General features: G+C 44.9%; 1 protein-coding gene across 2 annotated transcripts; it reads right to left on the reverse strand.

Annotated features, from left to right (window-relative positions):
• Window positions 1-2,822: 2,822 nt before the first annotated feature.
• Window positions 2,823-27,222, reverse strand: OTOR (otoraplin). Of its 2 annotated transcripts, XM_064572796.1 has the most exons (5): window positions 23,461-27,222; window positions 22,434-22,573; window positions 21,416-21,526; window positions 20,562-20,577; window positions 2,823-3,353 (listed from the first exon to the last, which is right to left on the reverse strand). In XM_064572796.1, coding segments are annotated over exons 1-5 (474 nt in total). In that variant the 5' UTR covers window positions 23,666-27,222; the 3' UTR covers window positions 2,823-3,351. The 2 variants fall into 2 exon arrangements, with proteins under 2 accessions (XP_064428866.1, XP_045739772.2); XM_045883816.2 differs by lacking the exon at window positions 2,823-3,353 and having other exon boundaries at window positions 19,287-20,577; window positions 23,461-25,121.
• Window positions 27,223-27,698: the final 476 nt, after the last annotated feature.

Consider the following 27,698-nt stretch of genomic DNA (forward strand, 5'->3'; position numbering starts at 1 on the left):
ATTCATTGTACTGGAAGTTCTAGCCAGGGCCAAGTAGGCAAGAAAAAAACAGGGTAGAAAGGAAAAAATAAAACTCTTCTCACAGAGGACAAGATATTACATATAGAAACACTTTTTTAAAAATTCATGAACAAAGTGTTCAAGTTAGTAAATGAGCTTGGCAAAGTTGCAGGATACAAGATCAATTTCTTTATATACTTTCAATGAACAAATCAAAATAAAATTATGAAAATAATTCCATTTATAATAGCATCAAAAAGAATAAAATATTTAGGAATAAATAACTAAGGAATTGCAAAACCTTTACAAATTACAAAATATTGTTTAAAGATTTGTTTTTTAAAGATTTTATTTATTTATTTGACAGAGAGAGAGAGAGTGAAAGCAGGAACACAAGCAGGGGGAGTGGGAGAAGGAGAAGCAGGCTTCCTGCTAAGCAGGGAGCCTGATGCGGGGCTTGATCCCAGGACCCTAGGATCATAACCTGAGCCCAAGGCAGACGCTTAACGACTGAGCCACCCAGGCGCCCCTTGTTTAAAGATTTTAAAGAAGATGTACAAAAAGGGGAAAAAAACTCATGGTCATGGATTGGAAGATTTAATATTCTTAGGACAGCAACTCTACCAAAACTGATCTACATATTTGATTCCTATCAAAATTCCAACTGCATTTTTTAAACAGATTTTATTTTTTATTTGTCAGAGAAAGAGCAGTCACAAGCAGGGGGAGCACCAGGCAGAGGGAGAAGCAGGCTCCCCACTGAGCAAGGAGCCCAACGCGGGACTCGATCCCAGGACCCAGGGATCAGACCCGAGCCAAAGGCAGATGTTTAACCACCTGAGCCACCCAGGTGTCCCTCCAACTGCATTTTTGACAGAAATAGACAAGCTGATCCTAAATTTTTTATGAAATTGTAGGGTAATCCAAATAGCTAAAATCATCTTGAAAAAGGAAAACAAAGTTAGACGACTCAACTTCCGGATTTCAAAACTTACTATAAAGATACAGTGATCAAAACTGTATTAGTGGCATAAAGGTAGACATAGATCAATGGAATAAAACTGAGAGTCCAGAAATAAACTCAAACATCTATAGCCAATTGAATTACAGCAAAGGTGCCAAGATCTTTCAGTGGTGAAAGAATATTATTTTCTTTTTTTTTTTTTAAGATTTTATTTATTTATTTTACAGAGAGACAGTGAAAGAGGGAATACAAGCAGGGAGAGTGGAAGAGAGAGAAGCAGGCTTCCCGCTGAGCAGGGAGCCTGATGTGGGGCTTGATCCCAGGACCCTGGGATCATGACCCCAGCCTAAGGCAGACACTTAACAACTGAGCCACCCAGGTGCCCCAAGAATATTATTTTCAACAAATAATCCTGGGACAAGCGAATACCTACATGCAAAAGAATGAATTTGGACTCCTACCTCACACCATATACAAAAATTAACGTAAATAGATCAAAGATCCAAATAAAAGAGATAAAACTCTTAAAAGGAAATTATGTCGGGGGAGGGCCTATAGATGATGTATTAAATGAAAAATATGCAGATCATGACCTGCTGAATGGGGAGGCACAAGCTATCAACACAAGGTCAGCCAGTAGCTTCCTCAGCATCTGAGTTTCCACTTTGGGGAAGTGAAAACCCGTGGGTCTTTTTGATTGAAGGCAGTTTCAATACACTCAAACGAAGAAAGTAAAGTCACAACATTAATTACTTACATGTCACAGAAGCAGGGCCAGGAGTGTGCAGTGAGCTGGGGAAGGGCAGTCCTCCATCCCAGGTCAGGAGTGAGCAGGAGATAAAGAACAGTGTAGCAAGCACTTATTACTTACAAGGTGGTTGGGGCAGAAGTCACTAACCTTTTGCAGGCTCAACTCTAAGTGGTTGTTTTAAAAGGTGCCCCAGGAAAACAAAGTGGGAACTTGGGGGCACAAATCCTAAACTCAGGTCCTGATCTAAATGTCCAGACTTTGGGTGTGAGCAAGGTTGTCATACTATAAAATACCTATGCAGCAACCCAAACTAGCTGTTTGTTTGTTTTGTTTTGTTTTGTTTTGTTTTGTTTTGTTTTGTTTTGTTTTGTTTTATCAGAGACATAGATCTAAATTTCCATGATCTTGTATTAGGTCACGGTTTCTTAAGTAAGACACCAAAACACAAACAATAACATAGAAAAGAGATAAATTTGACTCATTAAAATGGAAAACTTTGGTGCCTTAAAGGACACTACTAATAAATTTTAAAGACAACCCATCTAATGGGAGAAAATAATTGCAAATCATGTATCTGCTAAGAGTCCAGAAGCCAGAATATAGGGGGGAAAATCCTACAAAACCATAAACCTCTCAATTGAAAACTGAGCACAACCCTTGAATATTTCTCTGGAGAAGACAGACAAATGGCAAATAAGCACATGAAAAGATGCTCAGTGTTGTTAGTTATAAGGGAAATGCAAACCAAACCACAATGAAATCCCACTTCATATATATGAGGATGGCTCTAATACAATAATAATAATAATAAGTGTTGGAAAGAATGTGGAGAAATTGGAACATTAATACATTGCTGGTCAGAAAGTAAAATGGTACAGCCCTGTGAAGAACATTTTGGCTGTTGTCAAAAAGCTAAACATAGTATGATTATAAGACCTATGTAGGTACCCAAGAGAAATGAAAGCATATGTCCACACAAAAACTTGCATGTGAATATTTATATAAGCCCCAAAGTGGAAACAAATTAAATGTCCATTAACTAATCAACAGATAAATAAAATGTGGTAATAGAATACTACACAACACAAAAAAAGACATAAAATACTAATGTATGCTAAAGCATGGACAAACTCTGAAAATATCATGCTAAGTGAAAAATCCAGACAACAAAAAGCCACATATTTCATAATTCCACTGATAGAAAATGTCCAGAATAGGCAAACCCATAAAGACAGAAAGTAGAGTCATGTTTGCCAAAAGCTGGGGGCAGGGCAGAATGGGGAACTACAGAATGGGGTACAGGGATTCTTTTTGGGTGATACACTCCAAAATTAGATCATAATTACAATTGCACAACATTGTGAATGTGCTAAATGCCTCTAAATTATACACTTCAAAATGGTTAAGATGGTGAATTTTAGGTTACATGCATTTTTCTTTCCGTTAAGAAAGAAGCGGAGAAAAATGAATATGGCAGAGAGGAGAAAACAATTAAGAAGACCAGTGCACGGACCCATGTCCACAGCTGCAGCAAGACTGGCTGGACCACGGAGGCGTGGCGTGGCACATCGCATGCACCTGCGGCGGGAATCTTTATTCTGAGTGGTCTATGAGCTGCTCAAATTCAGGAACTTGCTCCTAAAGGAAGAAGGAGAAAACAGATTTGGGGAATCCATTGGTGGTCTTTGCCAAGTATCCCTTGACTTTTATCTTGAATTGTTTCTCAACAAAGCCACCAACAGGGAAAGTAAAACCAGGACCATTTAAAGGTCAGGGCCAGAACCACAGGCAGTATTTCTGCCAATCATCCCCACAGAGTCAGGCCTCATGCCAGATTGAGGCTTTCTGAAGACCCAGAGCTGTGCCTTCTTGTACTCACTTGGATCAGCTAATGCATTGGTAGACTCTGTGCCTTCAGGTACGTTCTCTGTCGTGAGTGATATCTGAGCCACTCTTGTTAGCAGTAGACTCCGAGGCAGGGAAGGAGAACTAGCAATTGCTGCCAGGCAAACCACTCCTAAACTTAGTGTTTTAAAATAAACACTCCTAAACTTAGTGTTTTTGCCAGTGAACCTGCAGTTTGGGTTGTTCTGCGTAGGGACAGCTCATGTCCGCACCACATGGCTCCACCAGAGCCGCTCAAAGGCTCACGGCTGGCATCCTCTGAAGCCTCCCTCCCCCCATGTCTGCTGCTAATGATACTGATGTTAGCTGGTCAGTGCTGACGGTCGGCTAGGTTTGCGGCCAGAACATCGATGGTGGCTTTCCCATGGGGCTGGCAGCACAATCCCCAGCTCAAGGATCCTGTGAGGGCCAAGCGAAAGTTGCATTGCCCTTTATGACCTCCCCCTCCCTCATGGTCACAGGCCCAGCAGGTGCAGAGTCGGGGAGAGAGACCCCCCCACACACACCTCTTGATGGGAGAGGACCTATGTCCATTATAAGAAGAACATGTTGAGCGGACCATCTTTGGAAATTATAATCTGCCACAGCAGGCATGAGATCAGACCGTGTTCCGACCAACTACCCATATCGTGTGTGTGTGTGTGTGTGTGTGTGTTGTGTTGTGTTTCTTCTTTAACCAACTCATATCCGTGCGCTCCCAGCTGCCAACGGTCTGACCTTGGCAAAAGCCCCTTATCTCTCCATAGCCCAGGCTATGGGACACCTTGAGAGGTGCCAAGCTTTATTTAGTACTTTATAATGAAATCCACAGAGCTCTGAGTGCTATAAATCATGTTCCGAGAGCTTCGGCTTTGTGCTTAATGGCAAAGCTAAGACGAAATGCCTTCCTCTTGGGTTTCCAGCAAGTTATTAACTTGGGTTAGAAATATTACCACTCAGCAGTTTCCAAAGTTTTCTCTCTAATAACCCTTTGATCCTCTGAGTACATGTTATGGATCTCTCTCTCTCTTTTTTTTTTTTTCCAAAATGAAGAAATTCAAATTATCCTTCTCAGACTACCCTGAAGTAAGATTCTGCTCTTTATGGTTCTCTCCTCTAATCAAGCCAAGCTTCTAGTCTCATTCGTTTAGACCACATGCCCAAGTTGTTACTCGGATAACTGAGCGTGGGCCTCACACATGACATGGTCCTGGCAATAGCAAGCTTATCAGTTAGGAATTCATTGAGCTGCAAGTAACCCAACTCTCAGCAGCTTAAATGGTGATTTTTTTAAAAAAGATTTTATTTATTTATTTGACAGAGAGAGACACACCGAGAGAGAACACAAGCAGAGGGAGTGGGAGAGGGAGAAGCAGGCTTCCCACCAAGCAGGGAGCCTGATGCGGGGCTCAATCCCAGGACTCTGGGAACATGACCTGAGCCAAAGGCAGACGCTTAACAACTGAGCCACCCAGGCGCCCCTTAAATGGTGATTTATCTGTCTCACATAAAAAGTGCATAGATGGCACCTACTTGCAGTAGTGATAGACTAGCTTACTGAACAACATTACTCTCACCAAGAGCAGCCAGAAGAGCTGGACAAATATTGAAATATGTTTGAGCCATCAGAGAGCTTCTGAGGTGGTGAGAAGTGGAAGAGGCAGATCTCAGGGAGAAGGGAAATGCAGAGAGCCAAGTCCCACTGGATTAATACAACTGAGATTGCATGGGCACCAGCCCATCAGAATGGACCAGAATCCTGAGGATAAATGCTGCTCTGGGCATTAATTAACCTTGTAACTGTGGGAGGTCCTGGTGATCCCAGAGGAGGAGCTTGTGAGATAGGGGTGTCCGTGAAGGGACATTGTGACTATTTACCAACCAATAAAGCAGTTTTTCAAAAATGTAACTAGAACCAATGAATCTTGGAGAAGTTAACTAACTGCCTGCCATAAATCTCGGACAGGCAAAACCATCTTTCAAAGCTAGGTATATTGAAGTGTCATTTTTATACCACGTAGTGAATCCACTGGATTTCTGAGAGGGTTTGATTAGATCGAGTGATGAGCAAAGGTGCTGTGGTTGCTATGGGAGAGCATGGCCAAGGCTTGGGAGAGCACCATACGGCATCCCCACTTCTTCATTCATCTGATTATGAAATAAGGATGCATGGCCTGGAGCCTGGAAATCTCCTGCATGTGGGGCTTTAGGAAAATTGGGGAGCTTCCCAAACCTGGGTGTTCTCCCCAGCAACCTGCCAGACTCTGTAATCCCTCCCTCTGGCAGAAGGGCACTGTACTAATTATGCCTATGCAAGGTCAGGTATCTGGCCCATAACACGTTCAAGAATAGCTACTCTAGGGACGCCTGGGTAGCTCTGTCTTTTGAGCGTCCGACTCCTGATTTGGGCTCACGTCATGATCTCAGGGTCGTGAGATTGAGCCCCGTGTCAGCGTGGAGCCCACTTCAGGTTCTCTCTGCCCCTCTCCCGCTGTCCCTCTCCCCACTGCTCACACTCGCTCACTCTCACTCTCTAAAATTAAAAATTAAAAAATAGCTACTCTAGTCCCCAATCTACCTGTCCCTTTGGGAAATGGGACGCTGGGCCTAGCAATCTGGACAGAGCATGTGGGGAGCTGGTTCCATGAAGGAGCAGAGCACTTGGTTGGGTCATGCTGGAAAGGGGGAGGATGGCACCCCCACGTACTTTGTAATTTTCCTCCCATTTAAATTTGAGCCCGCACTGAAGGTCAGTGCTGCACTTCTTCAATTACACATCTGTTTCAGAGAATAATTGTGTCTAAAACCATGAACTTTTGATACTTTGAAAGCAGAAACAAATCCCCACTTAGAACCAGTCTCCCTTAAAAAAAAAAAGAAAAAAAAAAAAAAAGCCTGTTTCCAACTGTTTTTATCTTTCCCATTTTGGCTTGACCTTTAAGTAAAGACCTTTCTTAACCTGGCAGCCATTTTACTCAGCTTCCGACTTGAGGAAATGTTCCCTGCCGGTTGAGGACCGAGGCGTTCAGCAAATGTTTGCCTAACCTTTGCTTCGAGCATAATCTTACCTTTTAATAAAATACACTCAAAAGGCTGCACTACAAGTTTTTCGGAGCTCTGAGTCGTGTTCCTACCAGGAAGTGGAAGAATTTAAGAACTGTTTTGTTTGAATAGTTAAGTCCTAGCATGATGAATCCCAAAGCGAGGAGGGGTGGCTGGGAATGGCATAAGCAGCTTTGAATATGAACTAGAGGCGAATAACAGTCCATCCTTCCGCAGGAGGTGAGCTTGCGGGGAGTTCTGAGCACGGGCAGCCTGGAATGTTTGCCACAGGGACGTGGGAACAGCCAGGGATAAACCTGAGAGGCAGCAAAGGAGATCTGGTTTTGTTTGTTTGGTTTTTTAAATTTATTTGGCAGTGAGAGAGAGAGAGCACAAGCAGGGGGAGCAGGAGAGGGAGAAGCAGGCTCCCCGCTGAGCAGGGAGCCCAATGTGGGGCTCGATCCCAGGACCCTGGGATCATGACCTGAGCTGAAGGCAGATGCTTAACTGACTGAGCCACCCAGAAGCCCAGAAGGGAATCTTTTTGTTTGGGCTTTTCTTTTTCTTCTCAGTGGTGGGCTGGGCTGGGAACCTGAGGGAAATCTCAAACTTTGTATCACTGTGCCTGCCACCATCTCCTCCCCAGTGAGGAAGGAATTACAAATCGTATGGGTCAGACTCCGGGACACTCAGTGAGCCACGTTCTGAGAGTGGATGGGGACCACTGGGCTTGGACATACAGCCCTGCTCTGTCTGTCCCCTGCTCACCTCTGCATGCCAGGCCTTCTTCCCACCTGGTGCTCTGCATCCAGCTTCCCTACACGGGGCCTGCCTGCTCAGGACAGGACCGGACATGTGTTTTGTCTTGGTTTAGCAACAGGCCTGAAACAAAGATACTCGTGGAAGTAATTCCTTGGGGAGATGATTCCAGAGTTCAGAGTGGGGGCCTGGGAAAGTGAGGTGAGGAAGACAAGACAGGCACAGAGGGGATTCTATCAAGAACGTCACCCCTGTGGGCACGTGGAACTCAGGTTCACTTGGCATGTCTGGGAGACAGTGTACTGTAAGCACCTAAGAGTTAACCCCTCCAAGGATGGGGTGCTGATATATTATACACCAACCCCCATCAGTCATTGGCTACGGGCTCCTCACAGGAGGTGTTAATCCCCTGGCACTTCCAGACTGCCTTGAAAGGGGAGAGCAGAGATGCCTGGGTGGCTCAGTCCGTTAAGTGTCTGCCTTCAGCTCAGGTCATAATCCCTTGAGCCCCACATCAGGCTCCCTGCTCAGTGGAGAGTCTGCTTCGCCCTCTGCCTGCCAGTCCTCCTGCTTGTGTTCTCTCTCTCTCTCTCTGGCAAATAAATAAATAAGAAAAAAGAAAAGAAAAGGAAAGAAAAGAAGAGAGAGAGCAAACTCCAGGGACTATAAAGGCCATCAGGCAGAGATGAAATTGTCTTGGACCAGGTGTCAAGAGCATCTGCTCTTCTTTCTCTCTATTGTGGTAAGTTCTCCATCTACACCGGAGTGGGATCAGCTATTTGTCTCATGGCTAGCTGCATCCTGTGCCACAGACCCCGGTGACTAAGACTCAGAGCAGCAGGAACCAGGAAACCTTACGCAAACCTGCCAATCTGAACCACACTCTCCTTTCAGCCAGTGCCCCAGAAGCCCTAAGTCAGGAGATGGGGGCATCTTCTGAGGCTTGCCTAATGTTAAGTAAGCTGATATTTCACAACTACTTGGTTCTTTCACCTTGTGGGTGTCCTTTCCTGGTCAGGAGCCTCGGGAATGTGGGATCTGGAACACCCAAACCCAAATTCCAACCCCTCATGTATATTTTAGCCATTGTATACCTTCCTGTTGCTCAGAGTGTCCATTTTGAAAAATGGAATTGACAAAAAAAAAAAAAAAAAGCAATACTATGTCACATGAGGGCAGGAGCGTTTGAAGAGAAGGGCAAGAATTTTTTTTTCTTTTAAACTTAAATTCATTAGCAACTTCAGGGCGCCTGGGTGGCTCAGTCGTTAAGCATCTGCCTTCGGCTCAGGTCATGATCCCAGGGTCCTGGGATGGAGCCCCGCATTGGGCTCCCTGCTCAGCGGAAAGCCTGCTTCTCCCTCTCCACACCCCCTGCCTGTGTTCCCTCTCTGGCTGTCTTTCTCTCTGTCAAATAAATAAAAAAACCTTTAAAAAAAATTCATTAGCAACTTCAAAAAGAAAAAAAAGAAGATCACACAAGCCCCATTCAAGGTTGTCCGCCATTAGCAGCAGGGGTTAAATTCAGACTTCCTTCCAAAATCTACATTCTTTTGGGCTTCAGGTATGAGATAAAGTAACACATTTCCAATTAGGCTTTAGGTCTCCAATTACATATCTCTTTTAAACAAACTCACAGTTCTAATAGATGAGTGCACAGCATCTTTCTCCCCTTCTCGGAACTGCAGTATGCACTGAAAAGTACATTACGTGTATAGTTATTAATGTTTAAGTAAATTCTTGCTCCAAGGAATGAGAAATGTCAACATTAGGCTAAACACACGCGTTTAAATTTTAATGGTGTGGGGGAGGAAAACATTGTCCTCCTTACCTTCTAGGTTCTTTGGCTGGCCTAATAACTGAATTGATGTAAATCAGATTAACAGAAGAAAAACAGATTTAATTTTGTACACACAGGAACTCATTGAGGTGTAGGACTCAGAGAAGTGACCAAAGCTGGCAGCTTTTTGCCTTTTAGACAAATAAACAACCATTTGTGAAAATTTGACAAAACCAAGGGGTTTGGGTTTGATGTAGCTAGTTAGTGAGGCGGTAGCCAGCCTTGTTTATGCAGACTTCCCCGCTGAATGCTCTGTTTCTGGTGATCAGTATGCCTCCTCCCCTCCAGGTGCAGGAAAGCTATGCTTCACATGGGGAATTTATTTCCTGCTTTCAGGGGACAGAGGAGGGTCAGAGTGTCCTTCTTGCACTGGCCCTTTTTTAAGTAACTTTAATTTGAGATAATCGATATGCCAAGTGGTACATTTTGGGGTGATATAGTCTTCTCCCCCTCAATTGTATCCACAAATGTAAAGATACTCCATAAATATATCTGTGTGCTTAGGAAGCTCTCTGAAAAAAGGTTAAACAAGATGACAATAGCAAAGGAGGGAATAAAGGGGAAAAGAGATTCATGTCGGGTAAAGATAGCTGATGCTATTGAAATTGACAGTGCATACATTACTGAGGGGTAAGGAAGCACTATTTTTGCTTGAAAAATTATAGGACATTGTAATCATCTTCTGAAAGAAGCTGTAAAGCTAGGAGGACATGATAGCTGTTTGAAAAGCAATTAAGCAATCTCCTAGAGGAGACTGAAAGGGCTGTAGGAAGAAATGCAAAATAGCCTTCAGTCCCCATCATGTGTCAGCCCTTCACTAGCCCTGAGCCTTTCTGGAGCTGATGAAGGGTGTTTGGTGAAATGCTACATCAGGAGGGAGGCCATGCACAGCTAGAGCATGAAGCAAAAGGACCGTGTTTCAAATTATGAAGAAAGGGAATTGCTGATGCTCATTTGTAACAAGCTGATTGCAAAATGGAGGTTCTCTCTGTGCTGTCATAGCTCCAGAAGATGTGGCGTATATGTGTCAGGATAATCCAGCTCTGTCTAATGGTTCGTTACAATTCAGAAAATAGGGTGCTTGGCTGGCTCAGTCCATAGAGCATGTAACTCTTGATCGCTGGGTTGTGAGTTTGAACCCCACATTGATGGTAGAGATTACTTAAAATAAAATTTTTTTTTTAAAGATTAAAAAGAAAAAGAAAACCAAAACACAGCCAGATAATTGCTTAGGCCTTCCTAGCATTTGTCACTCATCCAAAATTCACCTGCTGATTAATATCACCCCTTACAGTAGGCTTTCTCCGCCTAGACATTACTGACATTTAGGTCTGGATCATTCTTGGTTGGGGGCACTCTTGGATAGGAGAGCATGTTTAGCAGCATCACTAGCCTCTACCCACTAGATGCCAGTGGTGTACCCTGCTCCAGTTGTAACAGTCAAAACCGTCTCGGGTGCCTGGGTGGCTCGGTCCGTTAAGCGTCGGACTCTTGATTTCAGCTCAAGTCATGATCTCCGGGATGTGAGATCGAACCCCGCGTTGGACTCTGTCCTGGGTGTGGAACCTGCTTAAGATTCTCTCTCTCTCTCTCCCTCCCTCCCCCTCTGCCCCTCCACCCACCCCCCAAAGGGGGGGTGGTGATAAATGTCTCTAGACATTGCCAAATGTCCTCCGTAGATGGGAAGGGTATGAGGTCAAAATCACCACGGGTAGATAACCACCCTCTTAGAAGAAGTAGAAACCAATTTTTTTTCTTACTCCTATTTCTACATGGTGTCATGGACAGCTTGTGAGCTTGAAGCCAGGTGGTCTAGCTGCAGATCCCTGCTTAACGCTTTGTGAGTGATCTGGAACACCAAGTTCTTTATCTTTCAGCCACTCCATGGTGCCCCTAGAGGCGGCTGGGGGTTGTGTTGTTTCCTAGAGGAGCTTCTGCTCTCCCAGCTCAAGGCGCTATTGCTGCTTCTCTTCAAATGAATTAAGTCAACCAAAACGGTCTATAAGCTCTGCAGAGAAACCTACGAAATGGGTCTGAAAGTGAAATGTCAGCTTCCCCTAATGTGTGAATTTTCAGATCTGTTGAATTTATTATAAGGTCAGCAGTAAAGGTGTATTACTACCCCTATCTATGGCATATGACAAGCAGATTTTAAGACTGTGAGTGTTGGAAGGAAGGTGTGGGGTTGGAGAGTCGGCCCAAGGAGGTGGCCCTGACACTGAGGATTCTGAATGTTAAGAAGTATGTGCGCTCACACGCCGGGGTTGCGGACTCAAGTTTGGAAAGGTCTCTCTGAGTGCCAGATCCAAAGCTCACCACTAGGTGTCACCCTGGTCCCACCAAAGTTCCCCACTACTGCTACCTTGCACATCAGAAAAGTTTCAGGGTCCACGGAAGCTGATCAAGGAGGAAATCCGAGGCTGGATTCGCCCCACCGCAACCCTTAATCAACGATGGGCCAGAAGATAGCTCAGCTTTCTTGACGGGTCCAGACAACCTCTGAGGTGTACCCTACTGCCCTTCGAGGCCCCGGTGGGATCAGGCAGAAGCTGGACACTGCGGGCCTTGCTGGAGGTTACACCCTTGTTGAGCTCATTCCCTACCTCGCTGCCCTTCTCCCTGACCTGTTTCCCTGGAAGTCACGCTTCCATAAATCACTTTACACAAATCCTCATGTCAGCGTGCGCTGACAGAGTCTCATGCAAGAGTCTCAGGCAACACACTGGTGTTCAAGTGGTGCTCAGAAATATCGGTTCTTATCTGCCTGCTTCAGGTAACAGTGGGATTGGGGGACACATCTCACCTCGAGTCGCCTTCTCCTGCAGGACAGACCAGCATTGCTAGACTATGCAGCCCACCCACTCTCCCATCTCTGCCTGCAGTCCCTCATGACCTGAGGCTGGTGCCCAAACCAGTGTGTCTGCTTGAGGCCCCTGGGAGTCAAAGCTCAAGTTTTGTCTGCTAATCTACGTGTGGCTTTAGTAGTAACAGAAGGCTCAGGGAAAGATCTAGGAGCAGGAAAAAAAAAAAGAGAGCCTTAAGTCATTTTGCCACAAGGGGGTGTGGAGAGAAGAAAGAACTGTGAACTCCTGAGTGACGGGGGTCCAGCCAGGTGGGTGGATGGGCAGCCAGGGACGGTTGACACTTCAGGCTTTCTGCCTTTGGTCTGTAGAAATCTCAAAGCCCACATGGGCTCCCCACCCCCGCAGCTTGAAGCAGAATTGTTCAAAGGGATTAACGTTCCCAACTGGACTGAATGAAGCTTTTAGCCAGGATAAATTCCCCTGCTGAAGCAAAGAGGAAGAAGGGAAGGGAGGGTAAGAAAAGATGAGAGGCAGGGACCCGTGGGTCATATCTTCACCTCTCAAACATGCTCACTTGAGTGCAGCGCACATTTGGCCAAGAAATGATTAAAACAATTGCTCACGTGTGACAGAAAAGTCATTTCCACTTAGAAAAATATTTAAATCACAGCTTGGGAAGCATTCTCTGTCTTTGTTAATAATGGGTTAGAGGATGGATTCTCTAAAGCGTGCAGATCGATATGTCCTTTCTCCCGATTAAATTACTGATCTATGATGGTATTTGCCGGTGATGCAGACATTGTAACAGGGGAAGGCCTTTACAGTCCGCAAAATTGTATTTCAAGGATAGAACGTGGAATAGTATTAGCTTATGTAATTTCTCTCTGACTTTTTTTTCCCTCACCATTTCAGATAGATGAGGCTGATTGTTGAAGAAATGAGATTTTTCTTCCTGGTGCTCGCTTTTATTTCTTCTCTCCACTTGGAGCTGAAATACCCACTTCCTCCAGAGATTTGTTTAAATACTACACAAAGGCGCTTAATATTTCCCTGTATTAAATCGGATCTGTGAGGGCACAAGCGTCTCCTCAGCCAATAAACACGAGAAGCAGTAAATGCCATTCATCTAGCGTCAGGAGTGGGGGATGCTAAAGGCAGCGCCACCTTGACTTATCTTTCTTCGAAGCTTATGAAATCCACTGGGGTTTTCTAAAACTTGACTGCACAAAAAACTGCTGCTGAATTTAGTCACACTGCGAACAGTGAACTAAGTCAGCTGTGACTCAAAACTTTTTCACACACACTGTCTTCACAAAAGTAGTTGGGGCACGGGGCGAGGGCCCCAGTAACTTGGATGCTTCTGGTCAAGTCGACTTGAGGCCTGACATTCCAACATCAGGAATGTTACTTCTTATTCCACCACCAACATTCCAACCATCATCCCAGTTACTCCATGTCCCCAAAGCAAGTCTGAAAACCCTCGCTAGGCCTGGTTAGGAAACGGTTTTAGGGGCGCCTGGGTGGCTCAGTCGTTAAGCGTCTGCCTTCGGCTCAGGTCATGATCCCAGGGTCCTGGGATCGAGCCCCGCATCGGGCTCCCTGCTCTGCAGGAAGCCTGCTTCTCCCTCTCCCACTCCCCCTGCTGTGTTCCTGCTCTCGCTATCTCTCTCTCTGTCAAATAAATAAATAAAATCTTTAAAAAAAAAAAAAAAGGAAACGGTCTTAGAAGTTCATGGTCGGGAACGGAAAGGAGAGGTTTCCAATCTTAGTATCTGCTGGGGATTCTGATTTACCTCTCTTACAGGTTTGCAGAAAGGACAAGTAGCATTCCCAACGACTTGCCTCTTGAACAAGAGGTAAGACTTTTAACAAAAAGAATTGCTATTAACAGGAATATGGTGCCTGACTTGCAGGAAGGAGCTCCCAGCACTTTTCCTGGAATAATCAAAGCCCTGCCTTGGGGCGCCTGGGTGGCTCAGATGGTTAAGCGTCTGCCTTCCGCTCAGGTCATGATCCCAGGGTCCTGGGATCGGGCCCCGCATTGGGCTCCCTGCTCCTTGGGAGCCTGCTTCTCCTTCTGCCTCTCTCCCTCTCTCTCTCTCTCTCTGTCTCTCATGAATAAATTAAAAATAAATAAATAAATTAAATTAAAAAAAAAAAAAAAAGCCCTGCCTTCAATTGCCCTTTCTTGCCATTTGCTGATGTTTGTTCTGGGGAAGTGGCCAAGAAAGGGAATTCAAAAGCTTGTACTCTGAAAATGAGGTGTCTTCCAGATCTATAGACTCGATAATTAGGGCAATGTTCATAGTTTCTGCAGGACTGCAATACTCAAAACAACCCCCGGCCACTTATTAGTCATCCCAAGCATTTGTCCCCATCACAAACACTCAGAAGGTGTATCTTCAGTCAAGTCAGTCGCTGTTGGCTGGGCACCAGATAGCGCCGAGAATCCCATGGCCGGCTGCCATTTGCAACATTCTCTGAGGATAGAGGAGGATGTGGGAGGGAAGGGCTGGAAGTCGGAGAGGGCTGGGGCTCTGTCCTGCCAGGTGTTTCTTAAATGTCTCTTTGACAGAGCACCAGAGACATTCCCCTGATAATGAAGGCAGGGGAGCTGTGCCATCCCAGACATCAGATACAGCATTTGTCAAGTTTTGTGTGTGCGTACGTGTGCACGTGTGTTCGTGTATCCATGCTAAGTATTTGCAGTATGCCTTGCATACAACTTCAAGAAAGCCAGGGAGGAAACACAGAAGTATTCTAGAAAGAAGAGATGCTAAAGATATACTTTTGATTCACTTAAAAAAGAACTGAAGTTCTTCAAAAGTTTCAAAAATGCTTTAAAAACCTCTCATTTTGAAGTTAATTTTACTACCATTTATTATACACCCACTGTATACTGTGTATTGTGTACTGGGCTGGGTGATTTTACATACTGCATCTCATTTAATTTAATCCTCATAATTACCCCCCAAAGTTAGTTATTCTTATCCTCAAAGGCATTCTTATTCCCACGTGTAGATGAGTTACACAGGAGGCAAGAGTTTCGGTGACACGAACATGGCCACACAAACAAGAGAAGCCTGAGCCATCAGGCCATGTGACGTGCAAGAGCCCCAAGGAGTCTCAGGGCTACAACAATTCATGTTACGGTTATTCCACTGGCTTTGACATAACATGGGGAACCCACCAAATGTAGCCCATTCAAATTACTTGGATTTATAAAAATCACTTGTATTTATTGTAGGAGTATTTAACATAACAAAGGTGTAGCCAGTAAGAAATCACATACTCTGGGGCCCCTGGGTGGCTCAGCCGGTTGGGCAACCGATTCTTGATTTCGGCTCAGGTCATGATCTCGGGGTGGTGAGATCGAGCCCCGCCCAGGGCTCCGCACTCAGCACGCGGAGCCTGCTCAAGATTCTCTCTCTCGCTCCCTCTGCCCCTCCCCTGCTCCAAAAAAATAATAAATAAATAAATAAATAAAAGAAATCACTCCCCTAGCAATCTATTTGGGATAAACTTCTCATTAGCATGCATTCCACACCCGTGCATACTTTTTTAGAGAAAGTGTAGAAGCCACAGTACCTCAGTCTCAGGCCTTCTCTCCTCCGGGAGCCATGTGCTTTGGATCTCATACAAGGCTCTCATCAGAATGAGGGTCAAAATGTCTGGCCAGACACGTGAACTTCCAGCATCAGGAGAGCAGAGGAACAGTACTCACCCCTGCGGTCAGAGCAAGTGCCATCAAGCTGTGGAAAACCAAGGTGACACGCGCCCCTTCCAAGGCTGCTTTCCTAAGAGGTGTTGTTATTTACACCCTTGCCAGGATGGCTAGATGCACATGAGACAACCCAACTTTGCTGAGCCTAAATATGATGAATTCACACAGTAACATCCATCTGGCCATAGGTCTCAAAGATAAACAAATATATAGAGAACCTACTATATTGATTCTTACAAGGTGTGGGGGCCCTCAGTGGGACGTAAATGACCCTCACATGTTGGTGTTAATGAAGGGCAGTGGCCAGAACTGGGACTTCCAATCAAAATTATACTCATACACTCCACACTATTTCAGGTAATTTCAGGTGTTTTGGGGTTTTTTGTTTTGTTTTGTTTTTTAAGAAATGAAACCACAAAAAAAGTATGCAATCTGGAAATATCTTTGATGTAGAAATACCAGATGGTCTGAAGGGGAAATTACAATTTCTTACCAGTGAAGCATCTAGCTGATTACAGCACAGCTCCTTGAGGGAAGGCCTTTCTCTCTCCAGCCCTCTTGGGTCAGATAATACTAGCTACCACCTAGGGGTCCCACTCTTAGGGGCCTGATATTATATTATATTTAAGCCTCGCAACAACCCAGCAAGGAAGATGCTGTGAACCCCATTGATAGCCAAGGAAACAGAGGTCCAGCAAGGTCAGAACCTTATTCAAGCATGCACACATAGGGAACAACAGCACTGAAAGAAATAGACAGCCTACCTTTTTCCATGCTGCCCTGGGCTCTGTGCTTGCCCGACTTCTCTGAGCCACCAATTACACAGTTCCCTTAAACAAGATTTCATTTCATTTTATTGCCTGCCGGGGTCTTCCATGCCCTGACTGTTCTCACCTCGGATGGGTTTCAGTGCTTCTCTCGTCTTGCACTGGTAACCCCTTTGAATAGCTCTGCTCGAGGCAAAGTCTCACCATTTGCCCTAAATTGGCTTCTGAAAGCTACTTGACTGCACTACCCATATCCACTGCCCTTATTGTTTCCCATGTTCTGTGAGGTCAAGGATGAGGAAACTCTTTTTTTTTTATTAGTTTCAAGTGCACAGTATAGTGATTCAACAATTCTGTACATCACTCAGTGCTCATCACGATGAGTGTACTCTTGATCTCCTTCACCTATTTCCCCCATCCCTCCACCCGCCTCACCTCTGGCAACCACCAGTTTCTTCTCTATAGGTAAGAGTCTGTTCTTTGAAAAAAGAATAAAAAAAAAAAAGAGTCTGTTTTTTGCTTTGTCTCTTTTTTTTCTTTCTTTGTTTTGTTTTGTAAATTCTACATGAATTAAATCATAGGGTATTCATCTTTATGCGACTGACTTATTTCACTGAGCATAATACTCCATCCATGTGGTTGTAAATGTCAAGATTTCATTCTCTTATATGGCTGAGGAATATTCCATTGTATATACACAAGGGATGGTGAAATCCTTAGTTTTCTCCCAAAAGGAAACAGTACAGCTACATGGAAATATTTAAACACTATACACACACACACACACACACACACAGCCTCAACTTGGGAGTATAGAGGAAACCTACAAGTTGGAGTTCCCTCAGGGATCCCTAGGCCCAGTTGTTTGTTTTTTTGTTTTTTTTTTTTTTTAATTTTATTTGTTTATTCATGAGAGACAGAGAGAGAGAAGCAGAGGGAGAAGCAAAGGGAGAAGCAGGCTCCCAAGGAGCAGGGAGCCCGATGCGGGACTCGATCCCAGGACTCTGGGATCATGACCTGAGCCGAAGGCAGATGCTTAACCATCTGAGCCACCCAGGCACCCTGGTTTTTTGTTTTCTTTAATGTCTGTTGGGTGAGGTCATGGAGAGGACGTGGCCACCAGTTGACCCTCGAGCTGGACAGGAATGGTCAGTCGAGGCTCCTCACTCATCTTGCAGCTGCCCACAAGCCTTGCGTGTTAAGTCCCTTGCTTCAGGAAATTGCCACCTGCCCATCTGGAGTGGTCTTCCTCTTTCCCAGTCTCCCCAGGCCAGGGCCTGGTCTCAGACTTCTCAGGAGCTCTCAAGGTTGCAAAGCAACAACGTCAGGGACTGAGAATCTCTTAGAGGTAGAAGATACCCTTGCTCGTAGTGGGAAGGAAGGAAGATTCCCCAAGTGGCCTCATTGCCCCCCAGACTCTCACTTCTCCACCCTATGGCCCCCTTTTCTGGAAGGTAGAGTTCTATAGACACCAAGCCGGTGCCCACAACACGGGGGGATACTGGTTTCAGAATGTGGAAATCCTGCCCTTTCAACCTTGGCAAAGCTGCTTCATCTCCCAGGTGCTCTCACTTTTTTCACTTATTTCTTTCTGTGTCAGAGGAAAGGAGAGAACTAAAATGAGTGTTTCTCATAACCTTTAATGTCCAAGGGGTTCAGAACACGCTACCCCAAAAGATGCTGCTTCGGCATATTGATCATTTTGAGCTGAAGGGGGGAGAGAAAGCGCAGATGCAGGAAGGGCTCTCTGACCTCCCTGCTTTCTACCTAAAAACAGGCCGTAAAATTTCCCACGAGGAAGGTGCTCTCGGTGCGCCGGGAAGAGGACGCTTTTATGGCCAGGCCCTGGGAGTCGGCGCTGGAAGGGACCCGGGCAAACAAGCTGCTGCAATCACCCCTATCTTCCACGGCTCTCCGTGTGCGTTTCCTGGTCACTGTCCCACGATTTACTGCCCCGCGCCCAAGCCACTTTATCTTGTCACGTCCCACATTTTATTGCTCATTGTCGAAAAAGGTATATAAGTACATGGCTCTAGTGGCTTCTCTGGGTCTTCATTTTCCTTTTGAAGATTCCCATCACCACGTAAAAATATGAAATTAAACACACCCGCTTCTCTCCTGGTGATCTGTCTATGTCAGTTTAATTCTTAGGCCCAGCCAGAGACCCGAGGAGGGTAGAAGGAGGTTTCTCTTTCCCTCCAATGCATCCATGAACCTCGAATCTGGGGGTCTTGTGAAAATGCAGATTGTGATTCAGAAAGTCTGCGGTGGGCCCTGGGGTTCTGCCTTCTTAACCCATACCCAACTGAGGCCCACGCTGCCCCCGGGCCAGGGATGGCCTTTGCCTACTGAAAGGCTAGCTCCCTGCAGGTGCTTTCATTCTGTTGATGCGGCTAGGCCCCCAGAAGATGGAAACCAATCAGTGACCCCAAAAGCCCGGATGAGATTGGTTCTGGTGAAGGGAAGGCAGGTGTGGCCAGGAGGGACCGCAGCCTGAAGCCCCATGCTTGGGGAGGGAGGCTGGAAGCATGAGGCCAGACAGATGGGGGCTTTGGCAGTAGGAGAGTGTCATGGGGATGCTGGGTATCTTGAGGGATAATGGGGTACCTGGAATGGGGGAGCCAGCAAGTGAGAGGCAGAGAGAAACAGAGGATAAATGCCTCTTACCTTAAATTGTGTTGACCACCCTAGATTGGCCTGAAACATTTTATGGAATGCAGTAAGTGGGTTTGGGTTTGGGGGGCTTTTGGGGGGTACCATTTCACATGATGGAACCCCATGGGAATTTGGCAAAAATATATTCACCCCAAATCACAATGGACACAGCTGGAAAAATGACCCTGGGGTCCCCATCTCTGACTTATCGTAAATGCCCTCCTCTTCATGCCGGTGGGATGAACAGACCACAGGAAACTGAGGAACCAACCCCATTTCCAAGTGCTTTCCAGACTTTCGATGACCCCAGTTGAAAAATGTTTTAAAACAATTTTTAATTCAGAAATTGTCAAAGTACAGGCATTTTAACTGCATGTAAACAAAGACTCATGACTACATAAAAAGAATTATACTAGGAATACACAATCAAAGCAAATTTCCAATCAAATGTAGAGACACTTGTATATCCTTTGGGACCACCAATCCCCTCACCAGATTTATTCACACATCATCCTTGGCTGGGGGACTTTGCACAGGAAGAGGAAATTCAACGTTGAAAGAGAAGTCGGGAAATAACCCACAGACTTTTTCCCCCTGTCTTTTGACTTGAAGCTCAAATGTTTGCAGTGACAGCACATATGATGGGGAAACTATCCCATTACAAATATTTCATAAGCTGCTCCACCCTTATTACATACACACACACTTACTTAAAATTTGGGGAGCGATAAATTGATCACTAGAAGATAAAATTCCATTGAAATAATTTGTGATTTTTTTTTTTAAGAGAAAGAGGTATAGTCCAAATATCTCTAAGCCCAAACAGCTCGTCCACTCCCACCAGCTTCACACCCAAAGGCAAACAATATTAAAAGTAACAACAATCCTTGAATACTCCTTGGGGATATAGCCCCTTTAGGTATATTATAACACTCCAAATGGCCAGTGAGACAAATAATTAGAAAACAGCATATCCAAAGGGAAGATCTGTGACCTACCAAGTTTGTATAAGAAGCCAAAGAGCTGGTAAGAATTACAATTTAAAAATAATAAAAATGAGCCATTCTCTGTATACATTCTTGTGTAAGAGAGGATTCTCTAGGCTGAAATAGAATTTCTGCTTTCAATTCTCCCTCTTGAGCCAAACGTCGCCCTGCCCCCCCAGGTGGTGGGAAGACCAGGCCAGCAGAAAACTGAATGGAAACCCCTCCTTCATGTGCCACCTCTGGCCACCAAGGCCCAGCCCTCCTGTAAGGATAACAAAGCCTTGAAACAAAAGTCAGGAATTAGGGACACGTATTTTTTTCTTATTTCGCTTCTCCTAGTTTTTAGTGTTTCCTTTTTACTTGCAGGTTTGTCTAATTTCTTACTCACAGAAGAAGTCAATATCCTAGAGAAAAAAAAAAAAAGATTGAACTGAGCACACAAGGGCCAGAAAACAAATATAGTTTCTTTATTTAAAAATTATAGGTCATCAAAGGGAAATCTAGATTTAAAATAAGGTTGAACCCCAAAGAGTATGACATAATTATCACTTTAAGTCAAAAACTACTTAAAATGAAGGTTCTCAAATACACTTTTAATTGGTGGTTATTTGACACATTCAAGCTCAGTGCTCAGAAGCGATGACAAGCAAGTCCCGTTTGTGTGGGTTGGGCAATGTTTTGAAGTTATTTCACGTAGCAATTAGCTCCAGGAGAATCTCTTCAAAACAACCACCCTGCCAAGTAGCTCAAAGGGAATCTTTTATGTCTCTTCTGGGGCTTGCAAGACCCCAGGGCACTGGAAAGAATATAATTTCTTTTTCAAACATAAGTAGAATCTATCTACCACAGAAATAAGGCATCCAAAGATTTTTTTTTCCAGTGTTTTGATTTGATTAAATACAGGTGCTGATTTTTTCCCAGCCCAAGTGTTTTAGTAAATAAATGTAACCATCAGTTAAGAGTCCATGAGTACTATATTCATTTCTTTCTTTGTGACATGGACTCCTTTCTAGGATAACTTGTATCTAAAAACAAAAGGGGGTGGGTGGGGAAAGTTCGGTAACCTTTCAACATTGAGAGTAGGTGTAAATGCTCTCGCAAACCTCCCTGTCTCGGGGAAGCCTCCGCTACAAGTAGGGGGGTTTGCTCCGGTCGTCTTGTAAGTGACACGATGCATCTTTAACACCTGCCTGCATCAGCCCAGGATCTGGGTCCTTCTCCGGCCCGCTCTGAGACACTTACCGTGGTGGGGACTTCCTTGGTGGCTTCTTGGTACACCTGTTGTTCCTCGACCAAGCTGCTGGGGAAATAGCCCAGGGTGCCCATCTCGTCCTCACGGTCATCTCCATAGACCTGAGTGCCCAGAAGAGTAACAGTCAGGGGGCTGCGGCTGGGAGTCCACTTCTAGAAAACCCCTGGCATCACATTTGCTGTGAATGAGAATTACAGAATTGCAATGACTCCATTTTCCCCTCTGGGTTCCGGGGGCCTCAGATCCAACTTTGAAGCTCACTCACAGCAACTGAGTTAACCCACAGAAAGTGTGTCTCTGTTCTCCTGTGGCCGGGTCTTCCCGGTCTCACTGAGCATTTCTTTATTTTATGCAATCTTGTGAGCCGCCCAAAATCTTTTTGGAACCCATAAACAAAGTCGGTGCGTTTCTAAAAAACTAAATAGATACTTTTATTTTAAAGAACTGGCCCTTCTTGGTTGTTAAATATTCGAGTGCACAGATACTTGAGTGAATTTAGGATTTAATTCTTCATTCCTTGAGAAGGTGTCTGTGGGGCTGCAGATGACGACAGCAAATCAGCCCTGCTTCATCCCTCCCTAGGGCCCACCCCTGCGGGTTTTCAATGAAGAAAGCAGATTCTCTGCAACTGAAGAGGGTGTTGATTTCCTTTAAAATATTGAAGCGGAGCCTGACTGCCAACACGCATGCCTTTTCCTTGGCAAATCCGTTCAAACATTTTTGAGTAAGTTTCAAACTCTTTAAGATGTTCAAGCCCCCCACGTGGTTGACTAGTTCTTGCCAACACATCACATAAACCTACATGTGGTTTTGTTATGAAATTTTCTTTGTTTCTTCAAAATGCCACAAAAGCAAATGCATGTGATTTTCTGCACTTGCATCTAAACCTCTCCATTATTCTTGAGAGCTCGTTTCAAACACTAAAATGTACTGGAGGTAGGTCAGAAAGAAAAAATTAAGAGCAACCTATGTCAAGATGTGTGTATATTTGCAAGGATCTCATCTTACACTGCCAGCCCAAAATTCTCCAGCTCCGTTTTCTTGTACCAACTTTGAGTAAACGTAAATCTGCTGTCCTTTTTTAACATTAATGAACCTACAGTCCGGGGCATTGTAATCTTCTTGAGCTCTGGAGAGAGAAATAGTATCTGGAAGAAAAGAAACATTGAAATGACTACATTATTTAGTCTCCTGGATTTTCTAACAGTAAAAAGGCCAAACATATCAGAAATAGGAAATCAGAGAGACTAATAACTCCCAGTTTACAGCTCCTGAATGTTCAGTTCAAGACGAGTAATATAGCCAAGGTATGAAAGCTGAAAATCTCAACCAAGTGAATTCTCGGTAGTTAAGACACCGAATGTACAGACCAAGCAGTGCTAGCGACATACTCGTTAGAGAAGATTCACTTAAAGCCCAATTAGATAGTTGCTGTTAGTGGATTTTTTTTTCTTTTCCTTTTCCTTTTCCTTTTCCTCTTTCTTCTTTCTTTCTTTCTTTCTTTCTTTTTCTTTCTTTCTTTCTTTCTTTCTTTCTTTCTTTCTTTCTTTCTTTCTTTCTTTCTCTCTCTCTCTCTCTCTCTCTTTCTTTCTTTCTTTCTTTCTTTCTTTCTTCTTTCTTTCTTTCACAGAGTGAGAGCACAAGCAGGGGGAGCGGCAGGCAGAGGGAGAAGCAGGCTCCCCGCTGAGCAGGGAGCCAGACGTCCGGCTCGATCCCAGGACTCTGGGATCACGACCCGAGCCGAAGGCAGCTGCTCAACTGACTGATCCACCCAGGAGCCCCATTTTTTTTCAATTATATAATAGAAAGATAATGAAAGGCATAAAAAGGGGCTCCTGGGTGGCTCAGTTGGTTAAGCAACTGCCTTCCGCTCAGGTCATGATCCTGGAGTCACAGGATCAAATCCCGCATCAGGCTCCCTGCTCGGCAGGGAGTCTGTTTCTCCCTCTGACCCTCCCCGCTCTCATGCTCTCTCTCTCTCTCAAATAAATAAATAAAATCTTAGAAAAAAAAAAGGCATAAAAAATGTCCTTACACATGCACTCGTCATCTGCACAGAGCTTCCTGGAAGCCAGTCTGTCCATAAATATTCCGTGCACGGCACATATGGCTAAAAGACCTGGGAGGGAAAGTATTAATAGTCTGGCCATCTTCCTTTTTTTGCTGTTTTGCTGTCGTCCTTTAACTGGAAGTGGGAACTGACTGCAGTGGTTCCTGTCTTTATAGTGGGAGCCAGACATCTGGGTGAGTCCCCCCAGCCAATGGGAAGGTGCCCACCGTTCCTTCCTCTGCTTTCCTAACAGCTCCTGAGCTCCAGGGGCTAATTTGCATCTGGTTTTCCAAAGAGACTCAAACTCGATGTCTTCTTTTATATATATACACAAATGATATCCAAACGGTCCACCATTGGTAAAACTACTTTAGCCGTGGTACACTGAACTAGTAGGGCATTGTGGAAAGAACTAGAATTTTAAATCATTTGAAACAGTTTTTTGGCTCCATTTTCCTATTCTTTCCACTTAGGAGCAGAGATGTACTGACTACAGGAATCTGCTGAAAATGTAGATCTATATCCTTAGAACACATAATGTTCCTTGAAACAAATCCAATTAATAAACATGTGGATTTATAGAATACATAAATCAAGGATGCTTAAGTTTATAAATCATCCATGATAAGATTTTCGGGAGTCGTGTCTGTCCTGAGGCAGACATAGTTTGTAACACATGAGCTGTTACCAGATCTAGACTGTTTCAATGCAGAAAGGGGGACATAGGTGAGTTGGAAAGAATGGAACAATCTTTTTTTCCTCTCTGGGACTTTTGAAATTCAGTCTCAAAATGCTCCTGGAGGGGGACAGGAGAAAGCTAGAGGTTCCTGTTACCGTCCTTCTCCCTGCTTCTGGGAGTCTTTCCCACGGAAAGAGGAGTACTGCTAGAAATCACCAAAGTTGAAGTGCCAATATGCAGCTCCATCTATTCAACAAATATTTACTGAGCACCTACTGTGTGCCAGGCACTGTTCCAGGCACAAGGGATACAGCAGTGAATAAAAAAAATTCCCTGGCCCCAAGGATTTACTTTCTATGAGGAGAGACAAGACAATAGGTTGCTGCTTTTTCTAGTGTTTGGGGCTGGTATCTCTTTCATAAAATTCACACCGCCGCCCCCCCCCCCACTGTTTCTAGAATAGAGGTGCCTGTCCGGATGCCCTGTCCGACTTGGCTGATGATGAGATTTCAGAGCAGAACCTCCTCCTCCCTCCCTCCAACAGGCAGTCACCTCACAAGATGAGGGACAAGCATTCAACTTAACAAAATAATTTTGTACAAAACTGGGGATAAACTGGCAAAGCAAAATATACTTATAGTATTATTTTTAAAAAAGGTTTTATTTGGGGGTGGAGTGTGTTATTTTCAGAGGACAATATTTTAAAGAGCTGGCCCAGATGTGGAAGCTTCTTTAATTCAATATCTCCATTATAGATAAAGAAACTACAGCCCCTACAGTCCAGCAAAGGCCAGAACCACCTTTTTTTTTTTTAAGATTTTATTTATCTGAGAGAGAGAGAATGAGAGACAGAGAGCATGAGAGGGAGGACGGTCAGAGGGAGAAGCAGACTCCCTGCCGAGCAGGGAGCCCGATGTGGGACTCGATCCCGGGACTCCAGGATCATGACCTGAGCCGAAGGCAGTCGCTTAACCAACTGAGCCACCCAGGCGCCCCCCACCTTTTTTTTTTTTAAGGTTTTTTTAATTTATTCATTTGAGGGAGAGAGAGGCAGAGAGAGCACAAGAAGGGAGAGAGGCAGAGAGAGAGGGAGAAGCAGGCTCCCCACGGAGCAAGGGAGTCGATGCGGGACTCCATCCCAGGACCCTGAGATCTTGACCTGAGCCAAAGGCAGACGCCCAACCGACTGAGCCACCCAGCTGCCCCAGAATTGAGATTTTAAATTCCTCATTTCCTGTTTCACTTCAAGGAAAATATGAATTGGAAATCATTTCCGAAAGCAGGCTGCCAGTGCATTTTTCCTTCCTTATAATCTAGGGGTCTCTTGGGTCTCTGGGAAAACTAAAGCATTGATTAAATCTTAATCCTGATCAGGCAGCTCTTTTACAGACTGTGATGGTCTCAAGCCAGCCCTCAACACAGGAGAGCTAAAAGACAATTGCCACTTAAGAGGCACTTAACAGAAACGGGGATTGCAACACCATCCAAGCCCCCCCTTCCCCTGGAGCAGAGTGAAATGTGGAATAAAGCCACAACCGAGCCATCACAACAACTTAGCAAGCTAAGGCCGGTGCTCACACCAAGCCATTATTGGCTATTGGAAGGTGGAGAAGTAAAGAAAAGAGATGTCAAGCCATCTGAGTGCGTCCCCGGGCAGGCCTGGGATGTCCTAGCATTCTGCAGTGGGCGGAGACAGGATGGAAACTAACATTTTGCTTGCAGATTGGAACTTAAACTTATTATTACTCAGCGAGCAGTTGTCCCTGGAGGCAGGCTCCAGACCTGTGGATACTGGGGGTCCGGAGAAGGGCTCTGTCCTGAGCAGGCTCACCTCCTTCAATCTGGATTTTCAGGTGTATTCTCTGCGCCTTTAATCTCCAAATGACATTTTTCTGGTTTTGTTCCTAAATTAGTTCTCGATCTGCAGTTCTTAAAATGGAGGCCGTGGCTCCTTTAAGTTGTAAAAATAGGCTTGGGCAGTGGATGGGGTAGAAGCAGCCTCCTTGCTGTGACCTACAAGGCCCTGCATGATCTGGCCCCTCTGCCCCTCTGAAGTCACCTCCTGTCACTCTCTCCCTCACTCACTCTGCACCTGCCATACCAGCTGATCTGTCTTATGAAACTGTGAGGCTCATTTCTACTTCAGGCCCTCTGGAGCTGATTGCTGGGGAAGCTTTAGTTCCATAGACTGGCCCTCAGGTCTCTGGACAAGATGTCTCCCCAGACAGACAGAAAACTGGTTTCACAAAGTCATTCTTGCACTCCTCCAACTCAATCCATCCATTGTGTGTTCGTGGTACACTGCCTCATCACTTATCACTACCCGACAGGCCTTCTTTATTTACGTGGTAGCGATTTGTCCCCAGACACCACAATGAAAGCTCCAGGAGGTGGGGACCTTGTCAATCTTGCCTTTTGCTCTATCGTTAGCACCCAGAAAAATGGGTATTTGGGGCGCCTGGGTGGCTTAGTCGTTAAGCGTCTGCCTTCTTGCTCGGGTCATGATCCTGGGGTCCTGGGATGGAGCCCCGCATTGGGCTCCCTGCTCCACGGGAAGCCTGCTTCTCCCTCTCCCACTCCCCCTGTTTCAGTTCCCTCTCTCGCTGTCTCTTTCTTTGGCAAATAAATAAAATCTTAAAAAAAAAAAAAAAAAGGAAAAATGAGTATTCATTGAATGAATGCATGGCCTCCCTGAAGTTGTATGCTTAGGTGTATATATGCACATTTTTGTTTTAATTTTGTTTTTCCTGGGGAAAGCCCTTAGGTTTTATCAAGTTTCAAAAGAGGTTCATAACACCCCAAAATCAAGACTCACCGACTAAGTTATCAGGGCAAAGACTCCGGGGTTTTGCCACCAAAGCATGGTCCCCAGATCAGCACATTCAGCATCACTTTATAAAGTCTCTCAAACCCCACCCCTCAGGGCTCCCAGGTGGCTCAGTTGGTTAGGCGACTGCCTTCAGCTCGGGTCACGATCCTGGAGTCCCAGGATGGAGTCTGCATTGGGCTCCCTGCTCAGCAGGGAGTCTGCTTCTCCCTCTCACCCTCCCACCTCTCATGCTCTCTCTCTCTCTATTTTCTCTCTCTCAAATGGATAAATAAAATCTTAAGAAAAAAAAAAAAACCCACCCCTCTCCTCCAGGCCTGCTAGATCAGTTTAATAAGCTACAAAAGTGATTTGGAAGAACATGAAATTTTGAGAAGTACTGCTCAAGGGCAAATCAATTACAGCACAAATTTTAAGCCAGGGCTTCACATTCTGCATTAGATCTTTACTGGATACAATATTTCCAAGGACAAAATGCTTGCTAAATACCCACACAGAAAATACTTTACACCTTAAAGTTCAAAAGCTCAAAAGGGAGATGTGATGCAATCCTTTTCTTTAAAAAAAAAAAAAAAAGATTATTTATTTGAGAGAGAGAGAGAAAGAGTGTGAGAAGGAGGGAGAGGGAGAGAAAATCTAAAACAGACTCTGTGCAGAGCACAGAGCTCGACATGGGGCTCGATCCCACAACCACAAGATAGTGATCTGAGCCGAAAC

The sequence above is a fragment of the Mirounga angustirostris genome, unplaced genomic scaffold, assembly GCF_029215605.1.
Source record: "Mirounga angustirostris isolate CCGP_5_RB_7025 unplaced genomic scaffold, mMirAng1.0.hap1 SCAF_10, whole genome shotgun sequence".
Classification (NCBI taxonomy): Eukaryota; Metazoa; Chordata; class Mammalia; order Carnivora; family Phocidae; genus Mirounga; species Mirounga angustirostris.

Excerpts from the sequence above, each read along its gene's own strand:
- OTOR (XM_045883816.2), bottom strand. The coding sequence starts at position 23,665 with ATGTCTGGCTCCCACTATAAAGACAGGAACCACTGCAGTCAGTTCCCA. Across the intron at positions 22,574-23,460 it reads TGCAGATGACGAGTGCATGT|ATACTATTTCTCTCTCCAGA; the intron begins GTAAGGACATTT and ends CTTTTCTTCCAG. Across the intron at positions 20,578-21,415 it reads CCAAGGAAGTCCCCACCACG|GATATTGACTTCTTCTGTGA; the intron begins GTAAGTGTCTCA and ends TTTTTTCTCTAG.